The sequence below is a fragment of the Eublepharis macularius genome, chromosome 4, assembly GCF_028583425.1.
Source record: "Eublepharis macularius isolate TG4126 chromosome 4, MPM_Emac_v1.0, whole genome shotgun sequence".
In the NCBI taxonomy this organism is placed as follows: Eukaryota; Metazoa; Chordata; class Lepidosauria; order Squamata; family Eublepharidae; genus Eublepharis; species Eublepharis macularius.
The window spans coordinates 134,071,048-134,090,984 of NC_072793.1; the positions used below are offsets into that span (position 1 = coordinate 134,071,048).

Genomic DNA, 19,937 nt, shown 5'->3' on the forward strand with positions numbered 1-19,937 from the left:
TGGTGGCGCCGCCCTCGGGAAAGGCAGGTGGGCTTGCCAGGCCGTCCCACTGCAGCTGCACCCTCTGGAGAGGTGGGCAGGCTTGCCCAGCTGTCAATTCGCCATGGCTCCTTCTGGCATAGCATGGCCCTGCTGCTGGCAGAGGAAGGGGGGAAGAGAGTCCCCCACACTGTGCCTCCTCGCCAGCTCCACAGGCAGGCCTCTGAGGGCTGTGATCCATTGGGGAGGTGGAGCATGGCCCTGCCGCTGGCGGAGGTGGCAGGAAAGCTGCGCAGAGAGGGAGCCCGCCTTCTCCTTGACCAGCTGAGCGCTGGACAGATGAGCAGGGTCAGTTGCTGCCCGCCTTACCCATGGATCAACTGGGCAGGTTCACCTGCTTTCTCCTTGCCCAGCTGAGCGGCGGGTAGGCAGGCTCTGCTACCACCCTCCTTGCCTACGGATCAGCTCCCTGCTGTGCTGGTCTTTTCTGGGCCTCCAAAAGCTCGGAGACATTGGGAAGGCCCAGCGCCGGGCCTTTCTGCTGCCATGCTGGCAGAGCCGGTGCCAGGTTTTTTTGTGTCCTAGGCAAGGCTAACTACTTACGCCCCCCCTCCCCGTCCACTGATAACAAACTAGTTTTTAAAAACAGAAAAACTGTCAGAAAAGTGAAAAGTACAAAACTTGAAATTGCAATTTTTTAAAAAAAATTGCAAGAATAAGTAATACAACATTCTTTGATTTTCCTTCTCAAATACAAAACAGTTTAAACACACAAATCACAAAATATTTTGAATGATCCTGTGAATAGTGATGTTAAAATGTAAGTCTCTTGAATGTTTCCATTTCAGGCACATCAACATCTCATTTTGTGTGCCTTTTCCTTTGCAAATTTTGTCAGGTCAATTCCTTCAGGTCAAGTGCTGATGCTTGGGCATGTTCAATTGATACAGTTGCCAAACCAGTCTCTTTTGCAGCAGTGTTGAACATTTGCATGTTTTCATAAGTTTGAGCTTTGAGAAACTGTGTGCACCACTTGCCACTGGCACTGGAAATGTGACAAGAATCATTAGAGCAACAGAAACATTAGGCACACACACTAGGAGTTTTTTGTTGCAGTATGAAGAGAAGTACTCCTTGCGGTGGCATAGACTTTGGAAGACTTCGAGCTATTGCTATAAGTTCATAGCACAGATCTTCAGCATCAATATCTTTGTTTCCTTTGTGCATCAATGATTTTTCCAAATTCTTGCAGACCTTAAATACATTTTCAGAAAATTTGTTGTTGATACTGTATGTATCATACAGGAAGTCAAACGGAATTATACTGTTGTAGCTGTTGAAATCTTTCTTCAACAGATCATGTCTAAGACAGTATAATAGAAACCTACTTTGCATTTCTGTTTTTGATTTTGCGGTGCCTCTTCTCAGACCTCATATTAAAACTGCTGTTTTTTTCTCCTTTTTCTAACTTGTTCTGTCTATAAGTTTGGTAGTATTTATACCTGCTTTGTAATCTCAGTAGCATCTATCAAAACTTGTTAAAAACCCTCATCACACCTACAGCCCACGAGGTAATTCTTGGTCACTTGCAATTGGCTTGTAGCTAAATTTAAATCAGCTTCTTTATTTTGTAGTAGCTTGCTTGTAAGATTAATTTCAAAAAGAATGTTGTACCATGTAACAAGGGATACCACAAACTTGAACTTACAAATTGCATTAGCTTCGTTCCAAGAAATATTTCTAGTTAAATTTGTTAGGCTCTTGTCATCAAAGATCTCTATTAAAGCATCATGTATACTACCAAGATGATATCTCAGTGGTTTCAAAGCATCAATCCGACTCTCCTATCTTGTTTGACTCAATGGCTTAACAGTTATGCCTGATACATGGCTAGTTAGAATTTGCCAACGCTGAGTCGATGCAGAGAACTAATTGTACATCTGTTGAACCAAACTGACTACACTTAGCAGCATCATTGACTACAAAGTTTAAAGAGTGTGCTTTGCAGGGCACCAAAAATACATGGATTTATGTGTTTTTATGGACACATGGATCTATGTTTAGGACTCTCTGTTGCACATACAGCTTCCTCAATGGTAGTTTCAACAAGGGTATAGTCATATTCTTGTTCTTCAATTGCTTTCTGTGTACAAAGGTATTTCTGGAAGAACCCCTCTTGAATTGCTTGCACTTTAGCACATTCTGCTTTTCATTTGCAGAACAGAGCATTTTTTATCAGCCATAGCTTCCTAGAAAAATGACTATATTTTCTAAATAAGTTTAAGATCAGTCCAGGGATAAGCTGGGGCAGTAGTTAACACAAACTCCCTTAGCCCAAGCCAAGCAAGACCAAGAGACAGTTGGGTTTAGGGGAGAGCATGCTGCATAGGAATGAAGCTAGCCAATCATGGGGTGAGCAATAGTGAGGTTATAGTTTGTTAACCCATGTCATGTGACCCTTCACTCCAGGCTTTGCTGCTGGTGGAATAGATCAACTAGTGGATTGGAGGATCTTCGAAAACTTTACAACAACTGTATCCCTAGTATGATTCCTCCTTCTGCTGCCCACTCCCCATTTATTAATTCAGCTTCATCTACAGGAGCCATAGTTGCTGAGTCCCAGGGGTTGTTATTGCTGACTTGTAAGTAGAGCATTCATATAGCTTTAGGAAAAGATGTGGGAGAAGTTGTAAAGTTCTTAATGGAGAGGTATTTTTTCTCTGTACTTGCTCCTCTGCAGCAAGTATGCTCTGCACATTGCTACAGCAGAATGTCCCTACTTTCCTCCCATTGCTTGCAGCCAAGAAGCTGTCTTTCCACCCATTTCTTTCCAGACACAGCTGCGGAAATTTCTGTATTTTCCACTCTGGCTCTCCTCTTGGTGTTGCTTTGATACAGTTTGCTATATGAAGTGGTTTATTTTTGTTTTCCATCTCCCTTTTTGCTTTGCTTCCTCAAGTTGCTGAAAAGTTTCTTTTTGCAACATCGGAAGCTATTTCCCTGCCTTTTCTCCTGGCTGGCACAACAGAGTGGCTTCTACCCCCTCCCCTTCTCATGCTTGTTGTGAGACAATGGGAGGGAGAATTATGTTGTTCTTGATAAGGAGTTACTTTTTCTCTGCAGTTACATAGTCTCTCTACACAAGACTCCAGGGCACGTGTCTGTCAAGTGTCGGGAGACACAATGTTATCCAGGAAGCTTAGTTTTGAAAGACAGAGCCGGCGGAGATCGCTCTGGAGGAGACAGATTCTCTCACAGCCCTCCATCACCTCTGGCATGCCAGACTGTCTCCCCTTCTGGAGCTTTTACCCTGCCGCCCTTGCCACTTCAAACTTTAAATTAACCAAGTCTTGGCAGGTCAAAGACTCTGGAAGGGGAGACACTACAGGTGGTGGAGGGCTGTGAGAGAATCTATCCTCTCCAGAGCTATTTCCACAACCTCTATTATTTAAAACTACGCTTCCTGGCTAACATTGCATCTCCTGACACATGAAGAACACGTATTTTGTTTGCTTTCTTCTTTTAGTCTGCTCTATGGAGAGCAAAAAAGGAGTAGTTTCAGTGAGGCTTGTTCCTCTCAAGTTGATTGAGTCTTCTGGGATAACTTCTCCTAGACTATTTTGAGATGCAGCAATGAGTGGCAACATTATTTCAAAACAGGATGATGTAATTCATAGAGTTTGTCTTTTTTGAGGGTTTTTGATCTCATACTGCCTACCCAAAGCCATACCATACTGCTGTTATTCAAAGTACAATATATACAAATTGCTAGCATCTTTTTCACCTTAATAATTATGCAAACTAGACCATTTATGGTACAGTTTTCTGGTATTTTTTTTACCTATTGGGAAATATCTTGCTAAAAATGTTAGGGTGAGCTTTTGAGCTGCATGATTGTCTGCTGAGAGGACCATTCCCCCTACCCTGTTGAGGGGGTGCTCAATAGGTTTTTTTTCCACTGCTGCCTGCCCATTAGCCCTGTTTGCCGACTTCTAACACCAGGAGGCAGACCACATTGGCTTGTGCCAACGGAACTTTTGCGAGTGATAAGGAGTGTAGTATATAGAAAACTTTTATAAGTCTTTATAATTAATTATATTCCATAGCATGGTTGTAGTATTTATCTTAAAATAAAAAATATACATTGTCAATTGCATTTTTTCAGTTCTGCGCTCCTCTGAGGTCTGCGCCATAGGCGGCCACCTAGTTGGCCTAATGGTAGCACGCTGGACCTTTCTGGGCCTTTGGGGGCCCCGAGGCGGCAGCGGGGAGGCAAACTGTTTTGCCCCCACTCACTTCATATCTCCACGTACTGCACATGCGTAATGTACTGTGCATGTGCAGGGATAAGAAGTGAGTCATTGGCAACACGCTTTGTCTTTTATATAATAGGATAGAAATACATTAGGATGTTGCATGCTCCTCATGCAAGACCTGCCTCTGCTCTTCATGCAAGATTTTGTTCTGTGTGTGAAAGACTTCGCTCCTTGTTCTTTATGCAAGATGTTCATGTTGGTTTTCTTCACTATGCAAGAATGCTGTTCTCTGTGTGAAACATTCTGCTATGTTCCTATGCATATCCTTGATGGGTGAAATTTGTAACATTATTTACAGCGTCTCATTCTAGAGTGTGAGCACAGATTTTTTATTTAAGTTCAGTACATTTGGATCCTTCTTGTGATTTTATATCTACAGTGACAAGCGCAATGGAGAAACCACACAGACCTGTGCTTGTGTGGAAAACACCTGTCTTTTCTTTACTGCAATGTAACTAATTTGATCAAGAAAGTAGTAGTAAAGGAGATAGTGTTTCATCTTCCTTCCCTTCTACTTGCACATTGTTCCTGCCATCTAAATTCCCTCCCCAAATCACTATTATTCCTACTGGAGAAAAAAGAACCAGGGGGTCCCCACATTTTTTCCACAGGAACTAATAGTAATTTGGGAAGACACAGGATTTAGGGAAAGAGTTAGACAGTTCCTTTCCAGTGCTACATTTCTGATCAAATGGCTAGTCCTACAAAGCTACAATGAAGAAAAAAACAGTGGCAGACCTGCTCTAGATCTCTCATGTCTTGTCTGTTTTGACACAAAATCTATACCAAATCCCCCCACTCAATAATTGTGACATATGCACTTTTCACAGTGGATTATTAAATAATGTCATATGATGAGCTATTAATGAGCCTACTGTTCACTATCAGTTACCTAGCTATTGAAGAATCAAAAGGAAAATGCTGTCTCATTGCTTGATCCTATACAGATTCATGCACCATAATCAAAGAAACCCTGGATATTCTTGCTCTGAGGATGCAGCCACTTTTAAACCAGTTTTTAAAAACTATGGTCTTTTATTAAGAAAAAGAAATGTTCCTGCGCTATAGTGACACAGCTGGAAAGTGTGCAGCTACGAAAGCCTGCCTTCATTCTATGCATCCATAGCAAAGGTCAAAACAGCAGAAGAAGGAGGGAAGACTTGTGTAATTCATGTCCTTGCAATCACAGTTGCTGCACTTTCTCCAAGAATTGCCTTGTTTGTGGTACAAGATATCACACTTCAACAACTTAGAAAAGGATCTCTATAACAAAAGATTTACCAGCACTGCATGAAAAAAAGGAAATTTGTCAAGTTAATAACAAGTATAATGACTTCCTTCATATATGTGGATAACTTCTATGATACAGGAACTTCAATTACTTATTTATGGATTTTTATAAAATTGGCAAAGCTAATTATGTGAATAGTATTTTTATTCAGTATTTGTTAAAGAAAAAGAGCCCACCGATTACACTCAGTTCTGCGCTGGCATAGATGACCCCATGTCTGTTTTCTGCCATGCACTGATACATGCCCGTGTCTGATAGGTTCACGCTGGTTATGGTGAGGGTTCCATGCTCTATCTGAATTCTTTCCTGAAAAATACAACATACATAAAAGAAAGCAAATTTGACTTCAAAAATTATCCATTGCTAGAATCATGTCATTATTATAACATGGCAGAGAGAAAATAGAAGAAACAAGCAAATTTATGAACAATTTACATGATACAATTTATTTGCCTGCCAACTAAATTTATATCATATTAAATGCTAAATGAAAAACAAAACAATAATACAGTTGGTAAATACCACTTAAACCGGAATGCTCTGCGTGCTCTTTCTCTCTCGACTCCTCATTGATTGAACATCTGGACCATTTTAGATTAATAACCTCTTCAAGCAGATAAACTTGAATCTAAAACTACTTCTGTTCTGGAGTGCATCATGGCCTATCACATATATGAAAGCTCTTCAGAACCTTTAGAAAGGCAGAACTATTAGTCTGCATCTCCTTGCAATATAAGGGGAGCAGTAATCACTTTTAATGGTATAATGGAACTGCGTGCACTTCTCCCCCACCAGAAATCTTAAAAACTCTAAAAATGTAAATGTTAATAATTTACCAATCCTTTACTTTAGTCTGATGTGATTTAAGTTCAAGAGTATCTACTAGTGACCTGAATGAAACGAGTGAAATTAGCGTGCAGAACAAAAGCTCGTGTGAACATTTTCTGCTTAAGGACATGGAGTTTATATTATCAGTTTTAATAAGTTCTACAATGTATTTCACTACTCATTAGGAGTTTGGCTGTATTTTAACAACCAAACTAATAACTAATATAAAATAAAAATTATTGAATTCTTAAGTGCAAGGTTGTGATTACCATTTCTGCAATCTTTCCTAGAGGCTTGATCAAAAATGGACAAAACAGTCTTCTATGTCAGCATGAAGGGGCGAAATTAAGGCTACCCGATAAGGATGTCTGACTAATTTGCTTAATTTGGCTACGTAATTAATGAACTCAATGATCCCCTTGGTATAACATGGAACAGAAGAGGTACCGGGAAGATATTTCCCAACTTTCCATCGATAATTAATCTTTAAACAGTTCATTCTGCCACTCTTAATGGGAGATCAACTCCCTCACTGTTAATGCCAGCACAGACCTGAAGAAGAGGAAAGGGGTTATTTTCATAGGCCAGAGGTTTTATGTCCTACAAAGCTCAATTAAGAATTAGAATTTCAAAAACAGAACGGAGAAAAGGCATTTATAGCCAGAATAACTGTATTGTCATTTACACTTCTCAGTGAATCCACAGTAATTTGTTTTAAAAAATATGCTTTTTTTCTGTAGAGCTATGAGGAATGAAAAATATGCAACCATTTTACATATCCTTTTCTCATAGAAATGTCCTCTGGAAATGAGTCCCAGAGCTTCTAAATTCTACTCGATTCAGAGGAATGATTGTCAAAGGCAGAAAATGGCACTTAAACGCCTAGCTCTCATTGAACACTGGCTACGAATTAGCTGCCTAAGGGTAATGTCTACCTTTGAAAAATCCAGCTTGAAGTGTCATTGTTTTAACTACAAGGAACGCTCAAGGTGATTCAGTGACATTCTCTCATCAGAGAAGGAAGCCTACTTCGGGACAGATGGAATTTTTAAAGCCACATGGTTGCATGCATTTCTCTTTCAACAACAGCAAACTATATAGACATGAACAAGGTCACTACATCAAAACAATCCTTTTCAAAGAAGTCTCCAAACTTGTAGCACGAAGGACCCAAGTAACGTTTTACCTGAGGGATAAGTGATTCACCATCCTTTAGCCAGCTGTAAGAAGGTTTTGGTCTTCCATTTGCCTTGCATTCCCAAAAGATGTTTTCCTCTATAGTTACATGAACATCACTTATTTTCTGAATCCAGTTGGGAGCAGCTGTAATGAAGACAAACACTACTTTTGTAAGAAAGCAAGCACTTGTCTGGATGCATTTAGCCTTCGTTTACCTGTCCTCTACAAATATGCATATTTAGAACTTAAGGGCAGTATCACAACTTTGTAATATTTAAAAAAAAGCATTTATTAGAAGTTCAGATCTAGTCTTGACCAAACCATCAAAATAAGAAAGCTTTTTTAAAAACATATGTAATTTGTATCAGAAAATATAAAAACTCTTCTTGCTGTACTCTATGGAATGTACTTTCTTCCTTAAATATGTGCTTAAGTGGGCACATCACACATCTAGCACAAATCTAAACTTGTCGTGGTGGAAAATGCCATCAGGTCATAGCCACCTTATGGTGCCCCCTACTGGGGTTTTCAAGGCAAGAGACTAAGAAAGGTGGTTTGCCATTGCCTCCCTCTGAAAAGTGATCCTGGTCTTCCTTGGAGGTCTCCCATCCAACTACTAACCAAGGATGATCCTGCTTAGCTTCCAAGATCTGCTGGGGCTATCCAGATGTGATAAAATGATCGTTTATTTCTCCATGGATCCCTGAAACTGTAGTTCTCTGAGGAGCTATGTATCTCAGCCCTCACAAAACTACAGTTCCCAATACCCTTTGAGGCTATCCCTGATAATGAATACAACATGTTTGTCACATAGATAAACTCAATGTTTCCATGCAGATACCTTCCATGCACATGTCATGGATCCAATCATACAATTCCTCCAATGGAATACCATTTTCACTTGGGGAAGAGTGGGGTTCCAATTTTTACCAGTCCTCCCTACAGACTCCCACTTTGATCTTCATGTTGTCCTGAAGGTCCACTAATCACTAGAAATAATACCTTGGGGTTCAATGCACTACAGCAGAAAGGGAAAGCAGAGAAGTCTCACTGCACTCTGCTGAGTATTGGATAAACATTAGTAATCTGGTAGAATGAGGCATAAAAAAGAAGTCCAGCTTGGATAGGAAATATTTTTAATATCTAAGACTGTATTTTTGCCATATGGAAGAGAAGATTAGAGGGCTGAGAGACAGGGATTGTACCTTTTGGATGATGAGCAGCTGTCCAATAACAGAACATGGAATTCTGATCCCAAAATCGTTACTTTCAATGAAAGATAAAAGACAAAGAGCTCAATACTTCAAGGACACAGTGGTCTTATTCAGTTTGGGGACTTAGAACTAAACCACAAGAGTTGAATTACACAAGGACTCCTCACGCGAAGGGAGTCACAATGTTAGCCGGGAAGCTGAGTTTTAAAAGACAGATCAGAAGGCTCTGTCAATTTCCCCTCTCTACAGAATCACAAAGATCGCTCTGCAGCGATTTTGCTTATTTCTTCTTCACTTACTAGAAGGGGAGGTGAAACTGATAGAGCCTTTGGAAGCTGAAGAGGAAATTAACAAACCCTCTGAAGAGTAATCTTTGCTGGTTCCAGTGGCGTAGCCTGGGGGGCAGAGGGGCGGTTGCCTCAGGCGCAAAATTCATGGGGGCACAAGAGACTGCTCCACACCCTTGGGGAGGCAGCCTGCACTACCTGTGCACCGACGGGGCAACTGGCTCGTCTCCGCCCCCCCCCTCCACCGCAGCCACCTGTGCGGCTGCAGCCACCTCAGTACTCAGCAAGCTGGCCACCCAATCAGTGCGTAGGCGGCATGGGCAGCCTCCCCAAGGGAACGGCTCAGTCTTCACTCCCTTCTGCTGCAGCTGCCCATGCTGCTGCACCCAGCTCAGCTGCTGCAGGAAGGCCAGCGCTCACAGGACAGCTGGCTCGCTGGGTGCTGAGTTGGCCTTCCTGTAGCAGCCAAGTGGGCTGCGGCAGCATGGGCAGCTGCAGCGGAGGGGGCCAGCGCACCCTGTGTGATGATGTCACTGGAATTGACGTCATCGCACAGGCTCGGGAGTGCGCACAGCTATGTGCGCGCAAGTGATGTAGAGCAAAAAAAGGCCCTGTACTTTCCTTGACCGGGGCGCACTCAACCCATGCTACGCTGCTGGCTGGCTATGTAGAGAGGGGAAATTGACAGAGCCTTCCGATCTGTCTTTTAAAACTCAGCTTCCCGGCTAACCTTGCAACTCCTTTCACGTAAGCGTCCTCGTGTAATTCATCTCTTGTAGTTTAGCTGTCAGTGTTAATCATAGAAGCACATCTAATTCTGTATTTACCATGCTGACTTATTTCCCCTGTCCTACCACAGCTAGAGGACGGAAGGCAGCATGGTATAGCTCAAGCTCATTGGGTCTTGGAAGCTAACCAGGGTCAGTACTTGGGTGGGTGTCACCAAGGAAGCCTCTGCAGAGAACAACACTGGCAAACTATGCTTCTCACTTGCCTTGAAAGCCCCTTTCTGAAGTTGCTGTAAGTCACCTGCAACTTGACAGCACATATACATATACATACCACAGCTAGAAATAACACAAGGGAGCAAAGAAATGCTGAAAATCTTAAACCTGCAAAAGATATATACAAAGGAATTCAGGAAAATGAAACTGGAAAGACAAGAAACTGTGTGGAATCACTGAAGTTTTGCTTGTGGTGTTTTATTTAACAGCCACTCATTATAGCTGAAAAATGTAGTATCCCATATGGCTTACACTTCCTCTATTATTATATAAAGGACAAATCTTGAAAAAACATCAGCAAAAGAAACTCTCAGGGCAAAGTTCTACCTGAAGGTGCTTGTTAAAGCATGCATTCCTAAGTTCGCATTTCTAAGTTCAAGGCTATTTTCAAACTATTGATAAATGTACAATAGTAGCCATGGTTGCCTTTGAAGGCACTATGACAACTGGATGTCCTTGGATGTGAATAGAACACTAGAAACATACACATTTCCTCCTCAGCAGAATGAATTTCAGACACTAACATTGCACATGCCTTTCATTCACATGCCTAGAGTTGTTCAGTACCCACAGCAGGGAAACAAAGATTTCAGGGAACTTTAACATACAAAAGGGATGCAAATAATCTGAAAACAACACTTTTCAGCATCCATCTACTATGATTTCAAACTATGTGACAATACACAAAATCACATTAATTTTAGGTCACTACTTGCATTCTACTGCGCTGTTATCTGCACAGGGGTAGCATCTATTATTCAGGACATCCAAGTAATATATTATTTTAACAAGTCTCCACTGAAAGTAGTAAAGATACATTGTCTAAAAGGGCAGGCACGGAAACCAATGGATGTCCAGGAAGTCCAGAGAATGATGCTAAAGATACTGAAAGCGTCTATTTCCTGATTCTGAATTGCTTTATATAGTCTTGTCTGTGCACAAAGGGTAGCAAGATTCACCATATCAGACACACTTTGTAAAAATAGGACACTCTCATCATGCACAGGGTTAACACCATAGCAGTGACAAATTCTGTGATATCTGAATCAGTTAATTCTTTTTATTCTTTTCTTGGAGTATCTTCTTACAATTGCAGCACTTCAAAAGACTATCATTCTGCTGCTTTTTCCAAGGTGAAGATAAACTTATCTAGCATTAGCTCTAGAGAGTCGTAAGATTCGTAAGGAGACCTGTTTTACTTCTAAAATGAGGTACAAACCTTTGTTTTATTGTAAGGGATCTCCAGGGTTAAATTTTATGATCAAGATTACTAAAAATAGAATTTGAGTTAGTATAAGTTCTTTAGAGATGTGTTAGAGATTAAAATACAAAGATCTGCTGCCCGAAAGAACCTTCTTATCTGTTCATACAGTTCAGCAAGTAACATAGAAAAAATGACAGACAGTATAAAGATATCCTGTAGGACAATAATGGATTCCTCCTCCTTGGGAACATCAGCTTCGGTCATTTTAATTCGGTCTAAAAGCAGGACATGGGAGCACAATATGACAGTTGATTTATGATTCTGCTCCAGTGAGAAAAACATTGAAGAGCCATATACAGGTCAGGGCACCTGTGATCAGAGTGCCATTTAAAGAGGGACTGGGCATCATCTGCCTGTTTACTTCCAATCACTTGTGATTGCTCTTAAGGAGCAATTAAACAGGTGTGTAGCAGAGATATGTATAGCAGAGGCTGAAATCAGTTTGCTTTTTAAAAAGGCTAAAATGTTTGAGTTGTGTTGATAACGTTGCAGTTATTACGCAGTTCAAGCGCCCTCTTGCAATTTAACTGTGAATACATCTAAAAGCAGAACTTTAAACCTTGCTAAGAATTTCTTTCAAGTGAAATCTCTTTGTCATCTGCTGAAGTCTGAAAAGGGACCTCTGCCCGTGATTGTAAAAAGGATCTACAAGGATGTGAAATAAGTAGATCAATTAGAAACCATTTACTGCTTCTGAAGATCTCCTTCCAAATGTATGAGTCCTGGCTAATACAGTAGGGTGGACTGCATGTCAGTCAGACCTACAGCCCTCATGAAAAATATACAGGTATTTCCTCCCATGATTGGAACAGGGGAAAAAGACAAACAAAAAAAATCTCGCCAGTCTTAAAGAATCAATAACCTTTTCCTTCCATAATCTTCTAAAATGTGTAAATGCTTCCACTACCTCTTGTTATGCTATTTTACTTGCTCTCCAAGATGCAGGGAAGCCCATGACACAATCTTCTTCATAATTTTTAAAGAGTAATTTTAGGTATTGGTGGACCTGATCCAGAGTTACATCCCTATATGGTTTTGTTAACTGAAACTTCCCTGGGTTTTTTTATTTCAACTGTATGCAGTTCTGGAAAGGCTAAGCGTACTCTCTTGGTCCCTGCATGACAGTGATCCAAACTGGCCACATATATCCAAATTTATTTTGAAAAGATGCAGGGTTATTGATGATCTACATTTTGTCTCTGTCAGAAGAGGAGGATCAACGCTGTCCCTTTCTTCAGATTTCAATGGGTGGCAAACCAGCAAGTTAGAAAGATAGAGAAGTCAGGGCATTTGTTTACTCTCTACTCGTTACTGCCCTGAACTATCCTTTGAAGTGTAGACTTCTAATCTAAGTACTTCCTCATTGTGACATCTTTCTTCCTCTTTTTGTCTCAACCAACTCTCCTCTCCATGTTGCACCATGGATGCAGAACCTTTCCTGCATTCCAGTGTCATCTTTAGACTAGACAGATAGATAGGAACCTATCTCTCATCCTCATCCTCATCCTCATGGTATTTCTGGCTGACAGAGGAGGAATTGGGGGAAATTATGTTAGCTAGTTGGCTTACTAAGAACAGCCAAATCATATTTCACTTTTCCTCCTCTGCTTCTTATAAGTATTTAAAGCCTGGCCATGCCCAAACACACAAACCCAGGTTATGGAGGCGGTGATGGAAATTCTTTTTCCAATTTTTTTTTAGATATAGTAATTAGTTCCACTTATTCTCTTTTCCTCTTTCAAAAGAAAAATTCGCTTTGATTTCCCATTAATTTATTTTTGAGTCTTTTTGGATATTTTATCATGTGATAGGATAGTTTGTGTTTATACCAAACAATGGTGCTAAGTGTACCCACTGGAATTACAACCCATTCAGCCTTATCTATCTCATTGTTGTGAGGATAAAAATGGAGATAGTGTGGTATAGAGGTTAGGATGTCAAACTGAGTTGAATCCCACTTCTGCCACTGAAGCTTCCTGGGTGACCTTGGGTCAGTCACACACTTTCAGCCTAACTGACCTCACAGGGTTGTTGTAAGGATAACATGGAGAAGAGATTGATATAGTCTGGTGGGAGGAAAGGCAGCAGTGAGAAGGAGGGTGGAAAATGCCCTATCTTTTACACAACCAGTGTGCATGCATGTGTGTGAGAGTGTAAGAACTTCCATGAACTATTGGAAATAGTGTGGTATAATGGTTATAATACATGACTTCTTTAAGATTTAATCAAATCTTTCTCTTCAGGAAAGAGGAATTTGATTTGAAATTGTTTCAAAATCTTAAAAATAGGAACAGAACTGGATTGCTGGATTTCAGGGAGGAATTTCACAAAGAGGAGTTAAGAGAATTCAATAACCCTAGACTGAGCCAAAGGGCTCTTAGCTTAGAGGAAAGAAGATCTGCTAAGAAAGGGAAGAAAAAAGAGTAAAACTTGTTTTGCTTTTTGAAGCCCTTCTTCCTTTCTGCTCGTTTGCCTGTTTGTTTTTACAATGTTTTTCTTGTGTCATGTTTTTTGTACTGTAAACCTTGTTGATCCCTCGTGAGGAGAAAGGGAGTATATAAACAAACAACAAAAATACTTAATCCAGATCCTCTTTCTAGATTGCTGAACTGTAGCCCTATACAACTGAAGCAGAGGTCCATCCTTGAATTAACCTGCTTAACTACATTGAGCATGTACCTTGTGATACTGATGCTACTACTACTTTTTTTTTAAAGTGTGCATTTTAAAGCGTGCATGAGCACAGCACCAGTAAATATATCTCTTAACTTTTCCAAAGTTTGAATCAAATGGTTGACAGCAAGAGGACTGTATCCTTTGAATTTCATCTTCCTCTCCTCCCCACTCCACCCCCACTGTTCACAGAGGCAGATAACTTAGTTTAAAGAAGTAACACTGCAAGAGCCAGATTTTAATCTCCAGGGCATACATTGTGATAGAACATTTCACAGAGAAAGGCTGCAAGTAAGTGACAAGTTTGATTTTCCATATCAAATATGTTGGAGTGCTCCTTTCCTTGCCTGTGAACTTTTGACCTGCTAGAAACAACATGAAAAAGCAATGCTAGCATTGCAGTTTTATCTCAATAAAGATGTACTATTTCCCACTTTTTTTTAAAAAAGAGAGAAGTTGTTACCACTGTTTTTGCTCCTCATCTAAGTTACATTTGACAAGCTATTTTCACATTGACAGTTTTGGAATGGATGTTTTGTATGAATCTCAGAGGCCATTTTCAAAGTTGATGTTTTCAAAACAAATGGAATTTCAAATTTTAATGGCAGCTAAATAAAATTATTCAAGAGACAGGCCACTCCAATCATGTACTGATACTGAAAAATTATGCCAGCGAGGATACCATTATGCAAAGACTCACATTTCTTTTATAAGATACAGTAACATACCATTAGTTAATAAGCTTTTGAAACTCACTTGGGCATTTAATACAGTTTTAATATGCACAATTAATGTGATTGGTTCTCTTACTTGACTTAATTTATAAAACACATTAGTTGTTAAGAGATACTTACACAGCTAAAATAAAATAAAAACAGTTATTTCTTTTAAAAATAATTTTATACAATATCTATTTTGTTGGTATTTTAATTATGCAGCAGTCCCCCAGCACTACACTCGGAAACCTACCCTCAAGGTAGGACCAAAACAACTGCAAATCAGTGCCTCCCAATCCGAACCCTGAAAGGTGGTCCAGAAGGATACAATGATGTATAGTATCAACAGCTGCTGAAAAGTCCAGGAGAATTAACAGGGCCAAACTCCTCTGCCAATCTCCTGCATCCATTACTGCAACCAAGGTCATTTTAGCCCCATTTTCAGGCCTGAAAGAATGGGTCCAAGCAATTTGCTTCATTCAGGAATCCATGAAGTTGTCCAGCCACCACTTGTTCTATCACCTTGCTCAGGTATGGTAAGTCTGTGTCTGGCTGTACTGATTCAACTGTTCTGGGTCCATAGTAGGTTTCTTTAGGAGTGGATGCAGCACTTCCCACTCCAAGGCAGAGGTGACCACCCTCTCTCTCAAGATGGCATTTACTGTCTCTCAGATCCAGAATGCAAGCCCCTCTTGGCAGACTTAAGCAGCCATGAAGGGCAAGGGTTGTACAAGCAGATGGCAGGCCTCAAACTTCCAAGAATCCTGTCCACATTCTCAGACTGGACAAGCTGAAAAGGTATCCCACACAATTGTACCAAGGCACGCTAGAACCATCCGATCCCATCACTGACAATATAGAGACCTAGTTGGACAGATGGAGATATTTTATCCACAAAATGTTTAGCAAAATGATTGCAGTGGGCTACAGAGCAGTCCACCTCCTCCTGTAGGCCAGAACCCAATCGGGCCCTGATCACTTGGAAGAATTCTACAGGTTTACACTGTACAAATGCCATGGTGATGAAGAAATATTGCTTCTTCACTGCCACCACTACCACAGAGCAGGTTTTAAAATGAGTTCCAGACCACGCCTTGTCTTTTCCACTATCACTCTAGCCAACTCCTTTGTCTTTTAATTGTCCATAGTCCCTCAGTAAACCAAGGGGCTGCCTGGGCCCGTAGAAAAAAGAGAGGCCAATTAGAAGCAATCAGTTGTCCAGGTCATTTTCTCATGCTGGAAAATCCCTGAATGCCCTCTGAAAAACAGTCAGATCCATCAGGCTACAGAGGCAGGTCATCTGAATCAATCCCGAACCTTGTGACATCTTGGTACTCTTGTAAGTCTAAATCCCAGCAAACAGTTATCTGCATGTGACAAGGGGAAAATCTTTAATCCTTTTTTTCATGCCTGATGTAAAACAGTTCAGATTTCTTTGCTTCCATCAGTGTTTCTGCTTCAGCTGTCAACCTGGTTGACCTTCAAGAGACCATCACAACTTCATTCTTGAAGACAATTCCCATGACACGTCTTCAGGTCTCACTGATAGCCGCATGGCCCAATCTGCTAAGGAACCCCTGACAATGCTGGTTAATTTCAGATTTAGAGATAGAACATCATGAAGAAATGACTATATACATGTATTAGAACAGAAGTGAGAGCAAAATCATCAACCAGAGAAAGAAAGCACTGAATAGAGAAATCAGAAGAATCAGTATGAATGTTAAAGTCTCCAAGAACAAGAGAAGGAAAAGATGAGGACAAAACCAGGCCTGATTTATATGATATAGCGTATCATATTCCAAGCTGGTGACATGATGAATAGTGTGGGTAAGTGCCACAACTGTTGATTGTTGCTAACATTAATCTACACTGCACAGCATAAAGGGTTTTTCTAAAAAAAAAAAAAAAAAAAACATTGCAATGTCTTTCCTTCTTTCTCACATCTCTTGGTGCTCTGAAGGTTTTTAAAATATCTAGTAAGTCATTACTAGCTTTCTAAAGGAAGTCATAGAAGCACCATTTTTATGGCTACATTAATATGGTTTTAGAACAACACAGGCTTATCTGTCTGAAGTGGGCAATAACATCCCAAGCTTCATTCCAGGAATGAACGCTGACCCTTTTATGCTGATGCATGGGAAGGGAGAAGAGTTAAAATCTGCCGGCCAGTTCTGCTATTGGATAGTGTGTCCAATAACAAGATGTCTGGCCTTTACCCCTTTCCAGTCAGCACTTTAGTTTGCACACAGGGTTCATTTTAGTGATGAGTGCAAACCACCTTTAATCCATACTCATAAAATGATTGATCAGAAGGCATCTTGGAGAGGAATTTTGAAGTTGCAATCTGAGTCCTGAATGGACCCGTAAGGGAACTCCAAAGCTAGAAGGACAGGGAAGCCCAGGGTACAGCTCTCTATCATATTCCAAGGAAATCCTTGGACAAGCCTCAGTAAACTTTCTAACCAGGTATAGGCCCTCTCAGCTCTAAGGAAAGGAATCCTAAGTAATTGTAAGTATATCTAGCCAACCACTGCAGTTTCTTTCGTTTTACTAGTATAACAAAATGCTTATCCACATCTCATTAAGGCTTCTAACTGTTCAGACTAAAGATTTTATCTTAAATTCTGAGCAGCTTCAGACTTTGAAGTAAGACTTGAAAACAGCTTTCACTCATTTTAGAAAACAAAACAACCCTCCCCCTGTCTGTCAGTACAAAATAATTTATAGGGTTCTTCTAGCAATACTCTCTCATCAAGACCCAAAGATTCCTCTTAAGAGTTTAATGTTTTCTTTTATTAAAATAAACTTAGGTCTTTTAAATAAAGCAAGGTATCAAATACAAATGCTTATTAAGATAAAAATTACAAAGATGGAACAGATAAAGACAACAAGAATTAAGTCTCCTAACATTTCTCAATTAAATCTGTTTAAATCAATCAGATTTACTATTGCATTGAAGCTCCCATACCACACATTACAAAAGTAAGCTTCTCACTTAGATCTTCATGAGACTTCTTTCAGCCAAAACTCTGATCTGCTATCTGAGTTAGCACTTTTATATGTTATCTTATGCAGAAATCTATGATCTTGTTCATGTGATAGCATAGATAAACTATGGTTGGTTTGAGATTCAATTGATTATTCATATTTTTGATCATATGACATTCTACCTAGCCAAAAAGTTAAAAAGCATGTCATTATTATCCCCACAACAATCACCCTGTGAGGTGGGTGGGGCTGAGAGAGCTCTGGAAGGGCTGTGACTGACCCAAGGTCACTCAGCTAGCTACAAGTGGAGGAATCGGGAATCAAACCCAGTTCTCCAGATTAGAGTCCTGCCACTCTTAACTAGACATGGGCACGAAGAGCATTACGAATGCAAAAAAGCCCACAAACAGCCAGTTCGGCTGTTCGCGAACAGGCTGTTCGCGAGGCCTAATTCCAAACGAACAGGTGGTCGTTGGAAGCCTCATTCATTGCTGTTCGTTGCTGTTCGTTAAGCCAGATAGTCTGGCACCTGCAATCAATTCCCATGGCAACTCAGGCAGGGATTATCTGAACTCCTGCTGTTGCCCTGGAAACCCGGAATCAAAGAGGAATTTAAATGCCCATTTCTGTGCTGCTGCTCGGTGGCACAGAAAGGGGCATTTAAACCCCTCAATGAGCTGCTTGTTGGCTTCCCCTACGAGCAGCTGAGTGCCGGCTGCCCCTCTCCTGGTGCGAGAGGGATGGGGAGAATCTCCCTGTCCCACTTGGCACCAGGAGAGCCAGTGCCGCGTGGCTTCTTCTGCCCGGTGCAAGAAGTACAGGGAGAATCTCCCTGCCCCGCTCGCACGGGGCAGGAGCAGCCCTGGAGCACTGGCTCTGCCGGGTGTGAGCGGGACAGGGAGAATCTCCCTGCCCCACTTGCACGGGGCAGGAGCTTTCCTGGGGCATCGGCTCTGCCAGGTACGAGCAGGAAGGGGAGAATCTCCCTGCAACACTCACACTGTTCAGAAGAAGCCCGGCAGTGCTGGAGTGGGGCAGGGGAGGTGGGGGCTGGGGTTGTTTAAAGGGCCCTGCCACTTGCAAGTGGTAGGACAGGGCCCTTTAAACTATCAAGTGGCAGGTGGCAGGAGGGAATCCCCCCTGCCAGCTGATAGTTTAAAGGGATCTTTAAAGGGCCAGGTAAGTGCATTAGAGGGGAGGGGGGCTAGGTGGGCGAGGTTTGGGGTGAGGGTGGGTGGGTGCTGCAGGCCCCCATGAACAATGGACAACTAACAGCATCATGTTCATCTATGTTCATTGTTCGTGGATGGCAACGAACCACAAACAGCATGTTTGGGGTTTTTTTTCACGTTCGTGCCCATGTCTACTCTTAACCACTACACCAAACTGGTTCTCCCTAATACTTGTTCCCAAGTATCTGTAATTTCTAGAATATACGTTAAGTTAATGAGTCTTTAAAAACCTGAATTCTATTTTGGGAAATAGATCTCTTGGATTAAAAATCCACCCATTGACCAAATGCTTGGATCTCACCCATATACCAGGTTTACAGTGCTGAAGTGGACAGCTTTGAGAGGGGGGGAAGGGGGGAAGGGAAGGGTGGCCTTCCTAACATCCTCTCTCATGTGTGCACATTTTCTGACCAGGGAAAAATGGGCTGTCCAGAAGCTGCCCAGTGGGGTGGTTGTTACAGGCACTGATCTAAAGGAATCTGCTGGCGGCGGCACACTACAGATTTATCCCAAAGAAAAAAGAGTCAGCATGTAGAGCTGAGACACCTAAATTGTGTGTAGAAGTGAGTGCTAGGGAAGCCAGGGCCAATAGTCTGTAACACCAATACCAAGGAAAACCACAGAAACACATTTAACCAGATAATCTCCGTTCTTTCAGCTGGTTTAGGATTAGAACTGTATGGTTAACACGCTAAACACTTTTTCTGGGAATATAATGCAGATATTCAGAATGTCATGAGCCACAGAGATCATACAAAATCACCATAGAATTCTTATAGTGGACTCCTAAGTAGACATGGGCACGAACAACATTGTGAACAGAAAAACCCCACAAACAGCCTAATCTGCTGTTCTCGAACAAGCTGTTTGTGAGGCCCCATCCTAAATGAACAGGTGGTCGTTGCAGAACAGGTGGTTGTTGCAAGCCTTGTTCATTGCCTTCGGCAGCCATCCGGCAAGCCA

At 41.3% G+C, this 19,937-nt stretch overlaps 1 protein-coding gene across 1 annotated transcript in view; it reads right to left on the bottom strand.

Annotated features, from left to right (window-relative positions):
• LOC129328520 (contactin-4) overlaps window positions 1–19,937 on the bottom strand; it is a 418,707-nt gene that overhangs the window by 148,869 nt on the left and 249,901 nt on the right. Inside the window, exons 8-9 of the mRNA XM_054977634.1 lie at window positions 7,601–7,737; window positions 5,763–5,892 (exon numbers count right to left, since the gene is read on the bottom strand). Coding sequence (XP_054833609.1) covers window positions 5,763–5,892; window positions 7,601–7,737 — 267 coding nt within the window. The remainder of the gene's footprint in view (window positions 1–5,762; window positions 5,893–7,600; window positions 7,738–19,937) is intronic.